This window comes from Cynoglossus semilaevis, chromosome 7 (assembly GCF_000523025.1).
Source record: "Cynoglossus semilaevis isolate Cse_v1.0 chromosome 7, Cse_v1.0, whole genome shotgun sequence".
NCBI lineage: Eukaryota > Metazoa > Chordata > Actinopteri > Pleuronectiformes > Cynoglossidae > Cynoglossus > Cynoglossus semilaevis.
The window spans coordinates 4,096,222-4,116,242 of record NC_024313.1 but is presented as its reverse complement, the minus strand read 5'-3'; the positions used below and the strand labels follow the sequence as shown (position 1 = coordinate 4,116,242).

Genomic DNA, 20,021 nt, shown 5'->3' with positions numbered 1-20,021 from the left:
TTTTGTGTATGTGGATTATCAGTACCAATAATGACAACTAATTAACAATAAAAAAACAGTTAAACAAATATATATAATCTGTATATTCATTCACACATTGCACGATGATATACCAGTCTTTTAAACTGCAAAATGTCCTGTTGTGTTGCTGCACTTTGGGAAACGCCCTCGTTTGTAAAGCCAGGTTATGCTATTCACTAATGCAATCAGGAAATAAACACAACGCCTTACCCCTTTTTACTAATTGAGGAAAACAATCAGTAATGATTTACTGAGGTAAACAGCAAAACGTAACGCCCCATTTGTTTGACAGTAAATTATCCAAGTTAATGCTAAGCTAACTGACAGCTTCACTAACGTTTGTGTCTGTTCTACCGAAGTCAGTGACGTAAAAGGCTACTTTTTCATTGTGATATTTTGACGTTAAAGAACATTGTACAACTTTAGTCATAATCTCTAAAAGCACCTGCATTGTTACAGCATATGTAGCCGCATGTTAGCTGACAGGGAATTTGCAGCACCTTTTTCAACTTTTCTCTTTACACACTCACCGGAGCAAAGGGTGTTTCTAGTAAACTTTCCTGGCAGAAGTACAGTCGTATATTAATAAACCTGGGTGTATTTTCAGTTAATTTAAATATGGTAAGTAATGATAAAGTTGGTGCCCTTTAAAAACAAACCAAACAGTTAAATCAGAGGGAGCTCTCTGATTGGTCGATGACTGGCCAATGCACTTTACGTTTACTGGACGAGATTATTGCCCCAATGTGTCACATGGATTTATATATACTGTATATATATATATATAAACTGCAGAATAACAAAAGCCAAACAGCAACTTTAGAACAGAATTATATATAAAATAATTTTAAAGTCAATGTATTGTTTGTACGTCTATCAAATGTCTATTGATAGACACTATTGTTAATGTCTGAATTGTGAACTTAGCCGTCCAATTATTCTTTTTAACAAACACATCTCAGTTTGACAGTGGAAACAGAATAAACCTTTATTTACCCTCACACTTGAATGCAGCAGTACAATCTTTACAGTCTGCCACATAATGATGTAGTGACATCACCACCAGAAGAATTATAATATCTTGTGGCGCTTTTCAATAGAACCCTTGAATGTATGTGTTGTTGCAGTAAAATAGGACTTGCGTGTGTAGACAACAATGAAGCTGTGTCTCTGTAATGCATGACAGTCGTAAGCAAGCACTTATAGAGGAGTTTGTAAGTCAGCTGAAAAGATTTAGATTAAGTAGAATCATTATTCTCATGTGTACAGTATTTGGTATGCACATAAATAATTGTTTTATACACTACAGACTTTATAAATGTATTAAAGTAAATAATGTATTAAGGGAAAAAACAAATTAATCGGTATAAAACAGTAATTGGTAAATAAACAAATAAAGAATTCATCCATCATTCATTCATCTTCCCATTCATCCATTCAAATAATTTACTTTTGATTAATATGTTTTTACATATTTCATTTTACAATAGCATCACATATAACAACTGCATTTAAAAAAAAAAGATCATTGTCTCTGCAGTTTCAGAAACTCATTGATGAGGGACTCTGTGTCTTTGATGGCACATTTCCTGACTTCAATCACATGGGGGCAGGGGTGGCCGTCAGGACCAGAGGACTGGAGAACTTGTCTAGTGCGAGACTCTTCTCCTTTCTTGTAGCCCTCCGTGTTAACTTTCTGCAGACATGGACCCCACTCTGTCCACTCCCCAACTTTACAGTTTACTAGAAGAAGACAGTTGAAGTGATTTGTGGAGAACTTAATAAAGTACAGTACTGAACAGTGTGAGTGTGTGGTGAATTCAAGAGAAAGGAGATTCTCTCACTCTTGGGGATGCACTGCAGGAGCTGGACATCAGGTTCAGTTCCATTTGGACAGCTGGTGTGACACTTCCCATGTAGAATATACAGACCTTCTCGACATCTCACACACATGTTCCTCCTCACACACGCCCTACAGCCTGTTGGGCAATCTGAGACGAAAAATATACATACAGTCAAGAATGGAATTTTTGGACCCGCACATAAAATAAATATTAAAGTATTTTCATTGAAGTATTGGTCATAAACATAAAAAGTCAAGGGTCATTTGCCTAATTTAAACTCCGCTGAAAATCTGTTAACTAAGGTGACCAGGGTTTGTGCCAAAGGACCAAATGTGGAGATGTAGAGATCTGCTAACAAAGAATGGATGTATAATTTTTACAATAAATAGTTTTAAGTATTATAATCTCCAGCAATTATTTCTGTTTTGTAACCAAAACAAATATAACGTTGGTTACAAAATAAATGCAAAATATTTTTTGCACACTATTTATACTGCATGCACCAGTGATGATGTCCCACCTGTGCATTCTCGCAGTACTGCGTTCGCTGTCAGTCCGTTTGGACAGCTGCTTTCACATTTGCCTCGAATCAAAAATGTGCCAGCATGACATCGGGTGCAGAAATTTTCACTGAAGCAGAAGGCACACTCCTCTTTACACCCTGCAATGAGAGTGATCAGTCATGGCACAGCGAGCACTCAGAACTAAATCAGATGACTCATCTGCAGTTATTTGCTTGTTTAAGTACAAAGTAAAGCTAATAGGCATCACCCGTCTTTCATCTTGTGATGACTGGAGGGTTCGCTCCATGAAAACACACATATCACTTGTATTTTTTCATACAATTGTCCTGAGACAACCTCACTGCCATCTCCAGTAAAAACACCTACACTTCAAGGCAGTGCTACTTACTTTTACACTTGTTTATGTGTGGTGAGCGGTTGCCGTAGTAACCCCGGGGACAGGTTGAGAGGCAAGTGCCTCTCTCTCTGATCCCATCCAACTCCAAGTGAAGGAAGAAGCGAGGTCTACAGGAGAGACATCCATTCAGGGCTGAACATGATGCACATCCAGTGGGACACTCTCTGCTTACAGAGGGGTTCCCTGTTACAAGGTAAAGTCCAATTAGCACAAATGCTCAGACAGCCAGAGTGAGAGAAATACATGTATTTGTTGTTAATTAATTAATTTGACATCGAGTTAGAGCAGTGGCTCCCAAAGTAGGGGGCGGCCCCCCTAACAGGGTGCAGAGCTACATATCAAACCACTGACTTGGAGTATAACATTGAACAAACAAGAATTCTTTTAAACAGAAATTGGGAAACAAAAAAGCTCAGAATTCAAAATTCTGGAAATTTGTGAGGATAAATATTATTTAATTGAAGGAAAATAAAAACCTTTGCATTTGCAGAAGTTGTATGCTGAAATTGCTTCTTATGCTTCAAATACTTACTCCTGTGCTGCAGTATCCTGGTGTTGTATAAACCCAGGGATAGAAAATTGAGTTGCAGAAACCAAATGAACGATAAAGTCCACATTTTAGCATCCAGTCCTCAGTGATTTATTCAATGAGAGCCCAAATCCCATGGTCTGCATCAAAGAGTGCATGCAGATGATGTGTAGTCAAGAGCAGATATATTTCCCCTCAAAAGAAATGCCATGCGCAATGGATATAATCACTCCAGTCGACAGAACACCATGAAGAATACAGACAGTAATAAAAAAAAAAAACACTCCGTCATATGACCGTCTCAGCCCACAGCCAGTGTAATATTTGGGTTAGTTGGTGTAACTTGTCTGTGTCCCACATGTAGACACACACCTCCTCCTATCGTCTGTTGCTTGACCCTCCTCCTGATCCATATCTGAAGAGTTTCTCACAGAAAATGATTGGTGGAACAGTGTTTTCTCAGCAGCTGTAGAAAACTAAAGTCGTTCTTGCAGCAGGTCAGTACATTAAGAATGGGGAGTTTTTTTTTTTTTTTTTATCATTTTTACTTTTTCTATTCCCTACTGTAGAAATCAAATCAAATTGTCAAGTCTACTGGATTCTTGGCCACACTCATTGGTTACAGGTTATGACTGTGTTTTGTATACAAGTGGAAATTAAACAAATGTCAAAGTATCCTTATCAACATTCTTATCTATGAGGAAGAGACAACAGAGCAGAAGGGAATCCTATCAAAGCTCAATCTGTGTGAGCAAGGATCAGCTCTGTGAAAACTATACATACTGTATATAAAAAGGGCAATCATATTCTGCACAGAGCCGATTATATCTTCAGATGCTGTTCACTTCTCTGCTTTGTTTTAGATGGACAGGAAAATTAATTAAAAAAGCGTTTCTAATCGTACTTTAATTCATTATTCAGTCATTCATTCATTCATTAGAACTTTTTTGTGACACCTCTGGGAATCGTAAGATTTTATTAATTTGTGAAAATATGATCTTTTTGACACATATCATAACATAATTCATTTACAACATTTGGAATTGTGGCATGAACCCAAAATAGTGTACCACCAAAATCCTTCACATCCCAAACATTTGTAACCTAGGGTGACTTAAGCTAAAGAAAATGAATGCTGCCTGTTTTCTATAAAGACAAGGTTTGAGGGTGTGAAAACCTAAACCTCTGTGTGATTTGACTATGGTACGATAAGAAAAGAAAACTAGACAGCTGGTGGTGTCAAGGAGGACTGGCAGTTCTCACAAAACCTCTGGAATGTGATGAAAGTTTGGCTGCATATCGTCTGTTTTGGGAACTCTGCAGTTCGCCCTCCACTACTCCAAAACAGATTTGAACTCTCCAGCATCCTCTCACACATGCTTTCACTGGGATCAGCTTTTCTCATCTATTTGTCCAACTATCTGATCTATGCCTTGCTCACTAAATATTTTTATTTTTTTTAAAAAGCCAACATTTTTTGTTAACAAACATAAAGCCATTTGTCCCTTATTACTATAGCAACAGTACACTGTCAATAACATCTCTGACAAAATGGACAATCTTGTTCTTTTACTCCTGGCTTTTTTGGAAAAATGTCAAAAGGATTGTCCTAAAGATTGATTTGTGTAAGACATAAGGCACACTGCCAGACAGTGGAGTCGTACAGGGCTATACCCTAGTTGGCCTAAATTGTCAACAGGTGCTCGCACATGCGCACAAACTACTCAAGACAGTATAAGCCTGATTTACTATTTGATTTGTTGAAGTAAGACGTTTAGTTCTTCCCAGTCCCAAAGAACAAAAGCAAACATTGGTTTCAAGATGTGGGGAAAAAATGCAGCACAGCATCCACATTTCTACAGCAAATAATGCGTTTCTGCTTCCCCTGATGGTCGTGAAGACATTCATCCCTCTGACTACTAATTACTACAAATTTCAGATTGAAAATACAAGATATATTTATAAATCAGTAGTTCCCAAACGTATTCTGCAGCGCCCCCTTTTTAAAGACAGGACAACTGTGGAGCCCCTCCACAATAATTTGCATTCAAAGCTATTGCTCTATAGCTCCACTGAACATTTACAGTATTTAAACACTGTCATTTCTACAAAAGTGATATTCTTGTTGAATACAGGATATAAAATTATAAATAAATGATTTGCCCCCTAGATAAAGCTGCAAAACCTGCATCCCTGTAGGCGCCCCCCACTTTGGGAGCCGCAAGTGAAGAGAATGTTGAAAAGCAGTGGGGTTCACAGGCCAACGGGGGGAGGCTGTGCACACCCAACAACATCCTTTAAACATAGCAAGAAATATAAACATGAAGAGGCTTCACTCACAGGGGGGCACGTTTGGAGAAAAAAAAACCCAACAAAACACCCTGAATCTTTGAAATGTCTTGTTGGGCCTAGTAAAATAGTGAGAATATCAAATGTTAGTCAGTGATGACAACAAGCAGAAGATAAAGTCAATTACTGTCGTAGGTGTTTTACACTAAAAGTCAGGAATTAAAGCTATATCTCCTGCATGTTGTTGTTACAGAAACGTGTTGTTATAGCGTGGTTGGATCAGTTCAGTCAGTAGGAGAATCTTATTACATTAATAAATATGTTATATATAAGATGTAGATACGGTTACAAATTTAAACAACAGAGCAAATAATGACTTAAGGAAGAGCAGCTTACACCTCAACACCTTTTACCGCTCACACAAAGAAGTATGTAGTGTCAAGGAATGAAGAAGATAGCATCTGAGCAAGCAGATAATCTACACGATGAAGCGAGGAATTTGGACGGAGGCTGAACACACACACTGTGAGAAGGGTCTACAACGGAGCATGACAGATCAAAGTCAGGAGGAGAGAGAGAGGGAGGAGAGAGAGAGATAAAAAGTTCAAGAATCTCCTGTATTTTGACCCACATTGTGGACAAGAAAACATTTTTTTTTACAATACAACAGTCTTTATTCAAATCAAACAAACAATGACATCAATAAAACAGTGAACATTTGTTAAAGATATAACAGCACTAAAAAATGTGTTAAAAATGTGCAAATAAGATGTTAATAAAAAGCAAAAACATTGTTGTCATCATCCATTGCCACCCTTGTTGAAACTGCACCAAAAAAAAAACAGTCTTCAGCCTCTTGCTTTTTTCAGCATTTTCTATGAAAAAAAATAAAATCAGCTTTTATCTCAATCAAAACATCAAAACTATTTTATGTACAGATTTAACAGATGCTCCGTTTTTTCAACATGGGGTTCAATAACATTTTCTCCATTTAAAAATAAGAATTTATTACTAAATGCAAAATAAAATGGGACATTTATACAACTGTCTTGTATATGAAACTGTGGTCCCTGCTCCACTTCTTAATTAGTTTGGAGGTTATTGGTTCAAAAATCTTTCAAGATTCCTGGTCCAGGCCAAACAAACACATGCATGTCAATGTAAGTAGTGAAATACGTACTGAGCTAAAATGCCTAAAAATATATATATATATATATATAGTTCTTTTGTTTTGAATATTATATTATTATATTATAAGCTAATCTAAATGTTTATCAATGATCCTTGAGTAAAATAACATAAACAACCCTTCTTTCTTTGTGCAGACATCACTGCAGATATTATTTAGAGTTTACTTTGAGTGCAAAATAATCCTGACTGAGTGATGAAGTATGATGAACAAGATCAAAACTCATACTTTGCATTGTGTAGTTGTTACATGGTCCTCTACTAAAAAAAATATATTCCTCATGTATGATTTCTGCAAAAAGAATCACACAATATGGCAGATGACAAGTGTCATTGATGATTAATTTTGTCAAAATGCACAGGGTGTTTCATATGTATATGTGTGTGTGTGTGTGTGTGTATATATATATATATATATGTGTGTATATATATATATATATGTGTGTATATATATATATATGTGTGTGTATATATATATATATGTGTGTATATATATATATATGTGTGTATATATATATATATGTGTGTGTATATATATATATATATATGTGTGTGTATATATATATATATGTGTGTATATATATATATATATGTGTGTGTGTATATATATATATACATATATATATATACACACACACACACACATAGATTGGAACATGGCGACATACCCAGCAGCTTATCGTAAAGTTATTAAGGATTGATCACAATCTGACTGTAATATGACAATGTACACCGCAGATTAAATGGGAAACCAATTTCAGATTGACCTAACGCTTGCTTTGGATGCATCTGTGTGAACCACAAGTGATCGAGAATGGTTTACAACTAACCTTAGCAACTGCTTTCAAGTTGCGAGCTCTGATCGTTGCAGACTTTTCTTCAAATGCGTTACTCTTTGCCTCCTCTGCCAGGCTTTTTATAAACATCAACGTTAGCAGTTCGATCTGAGGACAACCGAAAAAAAGACACGTTTCTTTCTAAGGCAAATTGTGTTGACAGGCGAAATACACAAAACAAACCATGTAATCGACGTCTCACCATCGCTTCCGACGTTGGCCTCACGTTAATTTGGCTCTTTGCTTTCCTTTTTATAATATATTTCAGCTTAGGCGCCTTCTTTATCATTTTGAGGTCTCTTTTAGAGTCCACTCGGCAGACGAGTTAGGTTATGTTTTTCAAAAATCCCGCTTTGCCTACTTCCGGGCAGTGCTTTCTTCTTCGTGTCTTTGCCCTCACAATTGCAGGAATACTTATCATATGTCTTATCGTCTTATATCTCAATTTCCTCCCACTCTATGCTGTTTTACAATACATGACTGTATTTGAATTTGAATTTGAATTTGAATTTAAAGGTTTTAAAGTCGATGATAGGTCATCTGTTTATGACGCGACCCATTCCCCTTGCTGACACCAAGCGGCCACACTAAGTAATTGCATTAACATAGTAATGGCGGACACCGTGGAGACAGCAGCAGGCATGAGCAACTTACTGAAATTTATGAAATTTATTGGACAGCTTAAAGTAAGAATTGTTTTTTTTAACTGAGAGTGCAATATGCTTATGTAATCCTAAGGGAATATTTATTATCGGCAATTATTTAAGTTTGATTTTCTGAATGTAGTACGATATAGGCACGACACCGATGTTGACAAAACACACTTCTACCCAGCTGTTCTAGTGAGAACATCGCATTAAATAGTACTCTATTCATCTATCATTACTACTTTTTTGTCTTCAGTAGGGTGTCCCTCAAAACATGCACAGTTTATAATGAGATTGTTACGGTATTTCAAGTTTGGTTTATTATATATTCTATTGGGAGAAAAATATCCAGGTATAATTATATCCCACCCTTGTAAACGTGAGGGTCAAAGGGTCAGGTCAGCTCTTTGACGACTTATTAATAATTGACCACATAACATAGTTACATAAAACACAAATAAGCGTAACTGACATGGATAATTTGACCACTCGAAGATTTCGTCTGACACTTTCTGTGCGTTGGCCATATTATTTTTCGATAGAGGGTTCCACGGACTGGTTGGGTATATAGAAATGTAAAGAACCCAGAGAGTGTCTCAGACCACATGTATCGCATGGCCATGATGTCTCTGACCATCACTGACCCCAATGTGGACAAGGACAGGTGAGCTCACACAACATCATCAGTTGCTGCTGATGCATCTTCAATGGATGGAAACCCTAACATCTAATGCTCTGATAATGCTCTCACAGGTGCCTGAAGTTGGCATTGGTGCATGATATGGCAGAGTGTATTGTGGGAGACATTGCTCCAGCAGATAATATTAGTAAAGAAGAGAAACACAGACGAGAAGAGGTAGGAGATTAATATTGCACCATTTTTCACACTTTGAAGTAAATTGAGTTCAAAATGTTGATGTTACTGTGTTTATTTCCTGTTGTGATTTATTTTTATATGGGCTGACTTATATAACCCAGTATTTTTTATGATTATTCTGTAATAGTATTATTCTAATTCTTTGAAGCAACTGCAACTCCATCTAATGTCAAGATCATTAAATTAAATGTATGATTTGAATTTTCTTTAGGAAGCAATGACACATCTATCAGGTCTTTTACCAGAGGGGCTAAGACAGGAAATATATGGACTCTGGGAGGTAAGTTGTTACTGTAGCCCTAGAATAATTAATGAGCTCCTCAGTTCATTATATTTTCATGAAGTGGACACTCTTCCTCTGCAGGAATATGAAAATCAGAGCAGTGCAGAGGCCAAGCTGGTGAAACAGTTTGACCTCCTTGAAATGATACTACAGGCTCACGAGTATGAAGAGTTGGAGAAGAAACCTGGAGGACTTCAGGAATTCTTTGATTCTACCAATGGTAATGTTGTATATATCTCACATATTACAACCAGAACTTAGCAAGAGACTGGGGTGATTCAGGTTCAGATTAATATTTTATTTGAATTATGTGTACATGCATCTAAATATTTAACAGTATTTTTGTACAAACTTTACAATTTAATATGTTGTATGAATTAGTAATTGTCATATTTTCATTCATTTTCAGGACGTTTCCATCATCCAGATGTGCTTCAGTTTGTCAGTGTGTTAAATGAGGAAAGAGGGCATCACTTGGAAAAAAGTGATGGCAAAGAATAACTGGCAGTTTAAAGACTGAGGGTATTAAGCCTGAATAACTACATGATAAAAACAAACTCCAGCCTAGAGCATGGACAAAAATACTTATTATAAGTATGCACAACTGGGTCACATGACTTCTTAGTTGACTGGAGATTGGAAACTATGTTTAATTTTTTAAAATTAACATTTACTTTTATAGTTGACAGTTTAACACTGTTTTTGTCATTTTGGATATTTTGTCCACTGTTCAATCACAGCCTCTCGTTACCTCATATACATACATTTTGTTTACAACCTTTAAAATACCAACGACAACCTTTAAAATAACGTATTCATTTTATTCTTCAGTTCTTAGGAAAGATGAACATTATACATAAACAGATGTATATAATAAATAATTTTCTTTTGTTTTTCATGGCTGCAAGTGGGCTTGTTGGATATACTGTATGTAAATGTTTTAAGTTGTTTGGTTTGGTTTATGTTACATAAAACTTGATTAGGTTCAGTGTCTTTTCTAATGGCTGTATCATTCACCACCTGTTGTTGCTGCTGTTAAATAAAGAATTTATAAAAGTAATCTTTATCATTCTTCCAACATATAAATTAATTTATATTTTTGTTATTGAACAACGTAACAGACGTAAAGAAGACCAAAGTTTACATTGTGGCAAATAGTTATTACTGTATTGCATCTATTTAATTTGTCAATTCAAAAAATTGGATTTAAGTACTATAAGTACGCCTAAATAATAGGATTTAGTACCCTTTATTCGTTGAGAATATGTATGTATGTGAATTTACTAACCTCACTTTTTCCCTTTTAAACGTAGTCAATTAAAAAAAACATTTTTATGTAGTTGCGTTTGCACTTGAGGCAAAGTTTCACAAAATGTTCCACTTATTAATTTCATATTTTGCAGAAGCTTTCACCAATGTATTTTCAAATATGATACGTGTTTACAGGAGAAGAGGAACTATATGCCTCTACTCATGTGAATAGTCGGATTGATATCTATACTGTACACCGGATGTAACGTAGAGGTCGCCTTACGGAGCTAAATAACAGACGGACTCGTTTCCACACATTGGCTTAGAATGTTGATAAATTACAGACATGTTTAGACAAACTGGCCTCTCTAGACAAACTACAATGTTATTAATTAGGTACGAAAAATGAAGCTGAATCTCGCAATAACATGTTAACGTATTAACATTACGTCATAAATACAAAACGAGCAACTGCTTTCTGAAGGTCCAGGTTGCTGCAGGACTCTAGGCTTGGACAAATAACGGTCTATTAAACCTGTCTCACGCTGGACGGTCTCACAGAACGTGTGTGCTTCTAATGGACTTCTGTTCAGCCGATAGAGCCTAATCGGATAAATAGAGACGGATTTTTGTTTTTCAAATACACGTCAAGCAACATGCCCCTGTCAGACTTTCTGGACAGCTTGAAGGACAACCCATACTTTGGGGCAGGTTTTGGACTGGTTGGAGTTGGAACAGCACTGGCAGTCGGCAGGAAAGGTCTGCAGGTGGGGATGATCTTCTTCCGCAGAAACTACATGATCACTCTGGAGGTCCCGAGCAGGGATAAGAGCTATCATTGGCTGCTGAGCTGGATCACCAAGCACGCCAGACACACACAGCACCTGAGTGTGGAGACCTCTTACTTGGCACATGAGAGTGGAAGAGTGCATACACAGTTTGACTTCCACCCTAGCCCTGGAAACCACATCATATGGTCAGAAGGCACCACCTTTTCTTATTTTAAAAGTTCTATATAATATACAGGTTTACAATGTCACAACATCATTTTAAAGCAAGTTGGTTTTGCCTTTTTGGTTGGGACAGTGCATTTTGTAATCTCTACCCAGTACTACTATGTTGTACCACTATCTTTCATCTGTTGTTGTGCAGGTATGGGAGGAAGTGGATCAGAGTGGAGAGGACCAGAGAGAAACAAATGGTGGATCTGCACACAGGAACGCCTTGGGAGTCTGTGACTTTCACTGCCTTAGGCAGAGACAGACAAATCTTCTTTAACATCTTACAAGAAGGTAATGTTTCTTTTGAATGTTGTTATGCATACATAACCTTGTATGAATCAGTCACAGCAGCCGACTGTTGTATTTTGCAGCTAGAGAATTAGCCCTGAAGCAAGAAGAGGGGAGAACAGTCATGTACACGGCGATGGGTGCAGAATGGAGACCCTTTGGGTTTCCACGGAGACGCAGACCCCTCAGCTCTGTGGTCCTGGAGTCCGGGGTAGGGGAGAGGATTGTAGATGATGTGAAGGACTTCATCGGAAACCCCAAGTGGTACACAGACAGAGGTAATACACACACACACGCCCTTACTTAAATTTTAAATGCTGCGAATTATCTCAAATAAACAAGATATTGAGTCGAAAATAAAATTATTTATGAAAAAATGTCTGTGTGTGTGTTTATATACTGTATTAGCACTCAAAGATTGGAACAATTCCTGTGTGTGCAGGTATACCCTACAGAAGAGGATATCTGCTGTATGGACCCCCAGGATGTGGAAAGAGTAGCTTCATGTGAGTTTAAAAAATGTTTCTTTTTTCTTTGCTGTTCAAAAAACCTTCAGTCTGGTTTCAGTACTTTGTAGACATTTTTCTTATGTGCAGTCAGTCTGTAATAAATCTAATATGCAATAGCAGGCTACACTGCAGCTGAAACACACACTCCTATTACTGCTTCTACCAGATGGAATAAAAGTCAGAGTAGAGGAAATAAGTCTGGAAGGTGATTTTTGCCCAACACACTGAGCAGTATGATTTCTGCAATATTCCACATTTTAAAAACAGGGCTTAACTTTTAATGAAAACTCTGGTTTTACATTCAGTGTCCTCTTTTTTATATATTTTTAGCACAGCACTGGCCGGTGAGCTGGGCTACAGCATCTGTCTGATGAGTCTGAGTGACCGTAGTCTCTCTGACGACCGTCTGAACCACCTGCTGAGTGTAGCCCCACAGCAGAGCATCATCCTGCTGGAGGACGTGGATGCGGCATTCGTCAGTCGAGAGCTGCTCCCCACAGAGAGTGAGTAGAAGTGATGGAGTGTTAATGGTTAGATGACGTACTATCCTCTATATTATTTGGGAGATGTTGTTAATCCCCCTCATTCTCCGCCCCCCACAGATCCGATGGCCTATCAGGGAATGGGAAGACTGACCTTCAGTGGTTTGCTCAATGCTTTGGATGGTGTGGCTTCATCTGAAGCCAGAATAGTTTTTATGACCACCAACTATATTGATAGGTACAGTCTTTAGACTCTGATTATACTATAATTATAAAATTATTTACAATATAAATAACACAAACAGGACAACACATCACAAAACATCTCTGGGGATGACTCAACATATCCGGTAAATGTTTTACCCATAGATTAATATTTACCAGCAGTGACTTGTTCCTCAAAAACATGCATTTTTTCAGTGCTTTAAAAAGTACTTCAAGTTAATCATGTTTGAAATGATAACTAAACAGAGTTAGATATCTCTTCAGCACTGTAGAATAAACACTGTTTGTAATGATGTTGGGATAGTCACGCAACTCATTCACAAGCAAAGACCAAGTTAGGATACAAACTAGCTGATCCATGTCATAGTTCAGTGACCGATAATTTAGTCCTTTACACATCAGTTTAAAAGTGTCTTTTAGTCTTGAAACGAATACCTTGCTTACTGTGTACATATTTTTATAACTCTGTGCCATTTGTTGTGCTTTCCCAAACAATTAGCTACGTGTGAGTTTTTAAAATATTTTTTCTAGGCACCATTCATTTATCAGTTCAATTTTTTACATTGACAATGTGGATGTTTTGTGCTCACAGATTAGACCCAGCACTGATCAGACCTGGACGAGTGGACCTGAAGCAGTTCATCGGGCACTGCACACACTGGCAGCTGGCTCATATGTTCCGCCGGTTCTACCCAGACCAGCCTGTGTCTGAAGGAGAGCGGTTTGCAAAGCTTGCATTAGAAGCTAATGTTGAGATCAGTGCCGCTCAGGTGCAAGGACACTTTCTGCTGCACAAAGCAGACCCGGCTGGTTCTATTGATGATGTTGCATTGATAAAAGGATGATGAAGAGTTATTGAATAAAGAAAAATATGTCAAACATGACTTCACTGTATTTTTTAAAAACTGCTCACAGATTGTGATGTGTGTGAATCAATGGTAAATTTCATTCCTAAATAAAACAGTTCCATTTGAATTCCATTGAAAAATGCTTAAATGTAGGTGCTTAAATATAGTCATTTGTTACAAAAAAGGTAGCCAAAAAGAAAACGAAGGTTTACAAAATAAACACATTTCCTCATTTATAACCACTAGTCATATATTTTTCAAAAGTACCTAAATGGAGTTTGTACAAGGAACCAAACACAATGAAAAGAAAGAGTGATGCTTTCTAATCCATAGAGCACACTTCAGGAAAACAGCCTACATAAAGACGATCGTGGTCAGGGGTTATATAATCGGTGTGTTTGTGCAGTTACCCAGGAACCAGATATAATCACACTCTGTACAAAGAGGAGAGTAATGATCCTTTTTCCTCAATGTTCTGGTGGAAACTTGAGAGAGGCGAAGGGTTAAACCTTGTGTGAGACACGGCTCCTCCCTGCCTGGCTGCTCTGTGGATGTCACTTGAGCCCCGTGAATTTCTCTTCTACCCCTCACCATGTCTTCAGGACTGTCTCAGTGTCTCATGAAAAGAAGCAGCAGTTGGCTGCTGCCAAGCACTGCTGCACTGACCCGGGTTGACTGCAGAGTATGGGGGAGCACGTCTTCTGCCACCCAGGACTTCACCAGTTTCCAGTCCAAGCCCAGGACACTAAAGGACCTGCCCCATGTCAGCTCTTTGGAGATGATCTACAGAGTAGTGTGCCAGGGGTTTTACAAGCGTTTACATGAGTTACAGGTAGGTCAGCCTCATCCAGCTACTGGACTAAATGTTGATGTTTCTGCATTCCAGAAATTCTTTGGGGATTTTTTTTCCTCACTGACTCTAGCCACTTTGCACAATGGACAATGTCAGAACAGCTGAATTACCTCTGTTTCCACTGTGACCTCACTGCCTAATAACCCACAGAGACCAGGATTGTGTTTCTTTTCGTAAAGCTATCTATTAGAAACTGCTAGCAGTTGAACTGGGACAATAAAACTCATATGATTCACTTTCTGGCTGTAGGAATAGGGCTGTTATAATAGTAATTATAATAAAAACAAGCCACAGGAATTACTGTGTTTACTAATTATTTAACAACATTTTTATGCAACTGAGTTTTGTCATGATGCTCCATCCAACTCTCAGTTTTGCTCCCATCAGATCTATGAGAAGCAGAGATATGGTCCCATCTACAGAGATGGACTGAAGTCAGTGTCTGTGAACACACCACAGCTGCTGGAGGAGCTCCTGAGGAATGACGACAAGTTCCCCTGTCGAGGAGACATGTCTCTGTGGAAGGACTATCGTGACATGAAGGGACTCGGCTACGGACCGTTCACAGTGTAAGACTGTGGACTTTAGTTAACCACTCAAGTCAAGTCAAAACCATGCGATGGGGCCCATTGATTCACTTTTAGACCAGTTATCTGTGCTCTTAAGGACAAGTGCGATTTTTTTTTTCTGATAACAAAACATTCTAACAATTGACTCACAACATCTGTGTTTCTGTCCGTAGGGAGGGCGAACAGTGGTACAACTTGAGGGCCACTTTGAACAAACGTATGCTGCACCCCAAAGACTCTGCAGAGTACAGCGGTGCCATCAGTGAAGTGGTCACAGACTTCATCAAGAGAGTTGACTATCTGCGCCAGTGCAGTCCCACAGGAGACCTGGTGACCAACCTGGCCAACGAGCTCTATCACTTCTCACTGGAGGGTAAGTAGGAGGCTGAATCAGGTTGTGTGAGTGGAGGATTTAACAAAATAACCTAAATTTGTCAATTCTGTCAATGGAAGGGATTGCGTCCATTCTGTTTGAGACGAGGCTTGGCTGTCTGCAGAAGAAAATCCCTGCAGGCACACAGGACTTCATCAATGCCATAGGTCAGATGTTCACAAACAGCGTGCCTGTCATGATGACGCCCAAGTGGAGTCGCCACATGCTGCCCTACTACCATCGTTACATAGGAGGCTGGGAGGGAATCTTTGACTTTGGTGAGCTGGACCAAGAGATGAGACACTGGCACCAGGTCTAAAGCACCAACTCACCCACTGACCCACTGACTGATTATTATTATTATTATTATTACATACAGGATTATAAATCGATTATTCTGCATGCTGAATGAACACGAGAACACAAAGTTTTACTTCACACAGAAGGTACTGTAGTTATCTCGCTTACCAGCAGGAGGTGCTAAAGATGGGATGTGTGAAACCATATTAGTCTAATTTTGTAACTCAGTCAAAAAAACACTATAACGCCTTCCATGGATCATATAAAATCAGTGATCTTTTGCAACAACAACAACAACAAAAAACAAACAAACAAACAAAAAAAACATAAAAATCCCACAGATGCACAAAGCTATAACATAGTGAATACTAAACCCAGTTCTATGTTTATCTTCAGCCAGGGAGTTAATTGATAAGAAGATGGAGGACATCCAGCAGCGTGTAAAACGTGGCCAGAATGTTGAGGGTGAATACCTAACGTACCTCCTGTCAAACACACAGATGAGCATGAAGGATGTTTACGGCAGCGTCGCTGAGCTCCTTCTGGCTGGAGTAGACACGGCAAGTGTGATACTGAATGACCTAACCCAGGATTTGTTGCCCATAAATGTTCAATCAAGTAAAAAAGACATCATTTTAATAAAGCAATTATAGAAGCAAAGGACCCACAGTTTGGTACCGGGTTGGACTCCGTAGTCAATGTCCCCTGAATTAAAATATAATGAGATATGCATCAATTTGCTCTTTTTCATGAGTGTTTCTTGGTTTTTCAGACGTCCAATACACTCACATGGGCTTTACACCTGCTCTCCAGGAATCCCCGAGCCCAGGACAGACTCTACAATGAAGTTTCCACATTTGTACGAGCAGATCAAACCCCCTCTGCTGCTGCTGTCTCCCAGATGCCCTACCTGAGAGCAGTTGTAAAGGAGACGCTCAGGTAGGACACGCAGGTTGTTAGCTTAGAGCTAAGATACGATATTAAGTTTTCAGAAAGTTCTCAAGAATAATAATAGTAAAACAGTAATAGTAAAGACAGTAGTAAGGTGGGTCAAGTATTACATGCTGAGAATGCCAACCAAAAAATGCCAACCACAACCCAATGGAAATATCTATTACACGTTTATAATATACACCAAATTTTAAACAACTATTTGAAAGTATAAAAAAACCCTAATTTTATTTTGCAGGATGTATCCTGTTGTTCCTATGAATGCAAGGATCCTGTCGAAGAACGTCACCGTTGGCGGATATCAATTTTCCAAAAATGTGGGCATTTCAAAAGTGCTTTTTACAGACATGTGATTCATTCGTTGTGAAGTATCTTTTGGTTTTTGATTTGTTTTTATTTATTTTTTTGTCCCCCAGACGCCTTTTATACTGTGTCACTATGCCATCAGTCACGATGAAGATACTTTTCCAGAACCATTCCAGTTTAAACCAGAGAGATGGCTCCGTGATGGACACAAGTTGCCAAATGCATTTGGCTCCATTCCATTTGGCTTTGGAGTGAGGGGTTGTGTTGGTCGAAGGATCGCTGAGCTGGAGATGTACATGCTTCTCTGCCAGGTAAATGACAATAAAAAAAAAGTGTATTTAGCTAATACAAATGTATTACACAGCCCCAGGGTACAAAATCCATCAATTAAATGTAGTTAAATATGAAGAAATATTTAAATTGTTCTCATTTAAACCACATTGAGCCAGACGTACATGTCTGTGTACATTATTATACAGCTATAGATGGGTCATCTAACGCTTATTAATGCTGGTTCCATGCCAGTTTAAATGAACAAAACCCCCTATTTAAATGAAGTGCACAAGCAGCTGTCGGCTGAAGATTCAACAACACAAAGCATTCCAATCAGAGTGCTTATTGTTGTGTCGTTAGCTAACATCGACATCAACATCACTAAGGTAATCTCAGGTATCAGATCGAATCAGACTGTAGTTGCTTTCTTCAGTATCAGCTCGAGCCATCACCATAAAATATACAAACAAATGTCCCCAGATCCTCGTTTGAACGTTTAAAACCCACTCAAAATAGTGTTTAAAATTCACTACGACGTTGGCATGTTCAGGACGACAATATTACAAGGGGGTCCTCGAGTCGGACTTCCGTTCCTGAGGTGTGACGTAACTCGATTTTCACCTTAAGTCGGAACTTAACATATTACATACATATCACAAACAAAGGAAACAGAACATGTTAGCCTGTTGGCCAAGCACTGGGTGGTGTTTGGTGTTTCATCTTTTTCCAAAGAACTAATCTCACTTCCAATTAGGATTCTTGGAATCACTGCCATCAGAAGAGTCAGACTTCCGACTGTGAGCCATAATGAAGGGAAAAACGTTTCGAAGAAATACGTCGTACAACTGGCAAATGTATTGCCCTGCATTTGTGTTTTGTTTGCAGTTTAAATATTAATGACAATAAGACAGAACTTTCACTTTATCGTTCGATTTGACGTTACCCTATAATGACAATCAGCAGGACGAGGGTTGCAACATGAGAAACGACTAACATATGAGGTCACACTAAACACAAAAATGACTTCAAAAATTCATGACTTCTACAGAAAAAACACCAAACCACACAAAAAGCCCAAAAGAACAACAACAACAAAAAAACAAACAAACCACACACACACACAAAAAAAACCCCTCCTCAGCCCCACAACAACATGTTCCCTCTTCCATGTCAACAGCCAACTGAGCCCTGAAGCACATGCTCCTTATATAACCTCCCAGCCAGGCTGATGACTCTCAGCTGAAGGTGAACACAGGTGTAATGGATGAACTGCCTGATCAGAGCTCAGCAGTGTGGGTGACATCAGTAGAAGCTGATTACAGGGGAAAAAAACTCATTTGTGCAATGACAGAACAGTGTTTTCCAGAAATGTGAATCTCAGTTGAAAACTGTGACATCAACGTTCAGTTTAGGTTCAGTGTCACGTGGCTTCAGTGAGTAATTTGATCTTTTATTTTCTCAGCTCATCCGACTTTTTGAAATCAAACCAGACCCGACAATGGGAGAGTTGAAGTGTATCTGCCGCACCGTTCTGGTTCCAGACCAGTCAGTAAACCTCCACCTAGTGGCCAGAGAATGTGACAAAGTTGGCTAACTTGCGTCCATCATAATGTAAGAAAAATTGCAGCAAATGCACCTTATACCTTATGCACCATATTGAGGCTCCACGATGATTTGTATAGGGGTGGGGGAGAGGTCCCAGGGAAAATGCAGCATATTTTTTCTTTTTTTGTTTTGTTTTTTGGATCTGTCAACAGTTGCATAAACCAACAAATATAATATTAAATATTTTAATAATTACAATATTAAAAAGTAGATTTACTGTTTGACCTGGCTTTTTTCTGACACTAGATGTAGATGTAAAATAAACTTAACACTTTAGTACAAATTTAGCCACAAAGTGGCAAAGAATTAAGGGTCAAAGAATGAAAGAGGCTAAAAATCAAAGTGATCTGACTGGTTTGTAAGTTTGTGCTGTTTAATAAAAAAAACCAACCCTCAATTGTTACATTTTTGGCAACAATTAGTGATGTATAAAAACCAAACAGCATGTGGCAGCACAGTGATAAGAACCAACAAACAACAAATTCTCCAGATATTTATTGATTTATAGCTGAGCACCTGACAAATCAACGATGTACAAATGTATTACAAATTCTGTGTTTTTAACCCCACTGTTATCTTTGTTGTTAACATTATGCACGTAACAACCATTTCGTGCAACAAAATTCCAGCTTTTTAAGGTTTAATATTAAAAAAAACAAAAAACTTTATGGATAAGTCTGAGTAAAACAAATAGAAATTTAAAACTTTCTACTGAATGGATAGTAAAACAAATAGAAATTTAAAACTTTAAA

At 38.1% G+C, this 20,021-nt stretch overlaps 5 protein-coding genes across 5 annotated transcripts; 3 read left to right on the top strand and 2 right to left on the bottom strand.

Moving 5' to 3' along the window:
- Positions 1–1,515: 1,515 nt before the first annotated feature.
- LOC103380800 (R-spondin-3-like) lies at positions 1,516–6,127 on the bottom strand. Its single transcript, XM_017033429.2, has 5 exons — positions 3,319–6,127; positions 2,778–2,969; positions 2,386–2,526; positions 1,866–2,012; positions 1,516–1,764 (listed from the first exon to the last, which is right to left on the bottom strand). The coding sequence occupies exons 1-5, from the start codon at positions 3,401–3,403 to the stop codon at positions 1,547–1,549; spliced, it is 783 nt and encodes a 260-aa protein (XP_016888918.1). The 5' UTR covers positions 3,404–6,127; the 3' UTR covers positions 1,516–1,546.
- Positions 6,128–6,253: 126 nt separating this feature from the next.
- cenpw (centromere protein W) lies at positions 6,254–8,091 on the bottom strand. The gene is made up of 3 exons (XM_008312856.3): positions 7,831–8,091; positions 7,623–7,736; positions 6,254–6,479 (listed from the first exon to the last, which is right to left on the bottom strand). Exons 1-3 carry the CDS (start codon positions 7,915–7,917, stop codon positions 6,453–6,455), a joined length of 228 nt encoding a protein of 75 aa, XP_008311078.1. The 5' UTR covers positions 7,918–8,091; the 3' UTR covers positions 6,254–6,452.
- Positions 8,092–8,118: 27 nt separating this feature from the next.
- On the top strand, positions 8,119–10,495 carry hddc2 (HD domain containing 2). The gene is made up of 6 exons (XM_008312855.3): positions 8,119–8,314; positions 8,818–8,939; positions 9,029–9,131; positions 9,364–9,432; positions 9,517–9,655; positions 9,845–10,495. The coding sequence occupies exons 1-6, from the start codon at positions 8,240–8,242 to the stop codon at positions 9,934–9,936; spliced, it is 600 nt and encodes a 199-aa protein (XP_008311077.1). The 5' UTR covers positions 8,119–8,239; the 3' UTR covers positions 9,937–10,495.
- A 454-nt stretch (positions 10,496–10,949) lies between these two features.
- On the top strand, positions 10,950–14,070 carry bcs1l (BC1 (ubiquinol-cytochrome c reductase) synthesis-like). The gene is made up of 7 exons (XM_008312854.3): positions 10,950–11,662; positions 11,839–11,978; positions 12,059–12,253; positions 12,418–12,481; positions 12,815–12,987; positions 13,087–13,204; positions 13,784–14,070. The coding sequence occupies exons 1-7, from the start codon at positions 11,343–11,345 to the stop codon at positions 14,034–14,036; spliced, it is 1,263 nt and encodes a 420-aa protein (XP_008311076.1). The 5' UTR covers positions 10,950–11,342; the 3' UTR covers positions 14,037–14,070.
- Positions 14,071–14,113: 43 nt separating this feature from the next.
- LOC103380768 (sterol 26-hydroxylase, mitochondrial-like) lies at positions 14,114–19,977 on the top strand. The gene is made up of 9 exons (XM_008312853.3): positions 14,114–14,871; positions 15,280–15,461; positions 15,635–15,834; positions 15,915–16,112; positions 16,531–16,694; positions 16,907–17,073; positions 17,324–17,402; positions 17,502–17,702; positions 19,127–19,977. The coding sequence occupies exons 1-9, from the start codon at positions 14,632–14,634 to the stop codon at positions 19,256–19,258; spliced, it is 1,563 nt and encodes a 520-aa protein (XP_008311075.1). The 5' UTR covers positions 14,114–14,631; the 3' UTR covers positions 19,259–19,977.
- Positions 19,978–20,021: the final 44 nt, after the last annotated feature.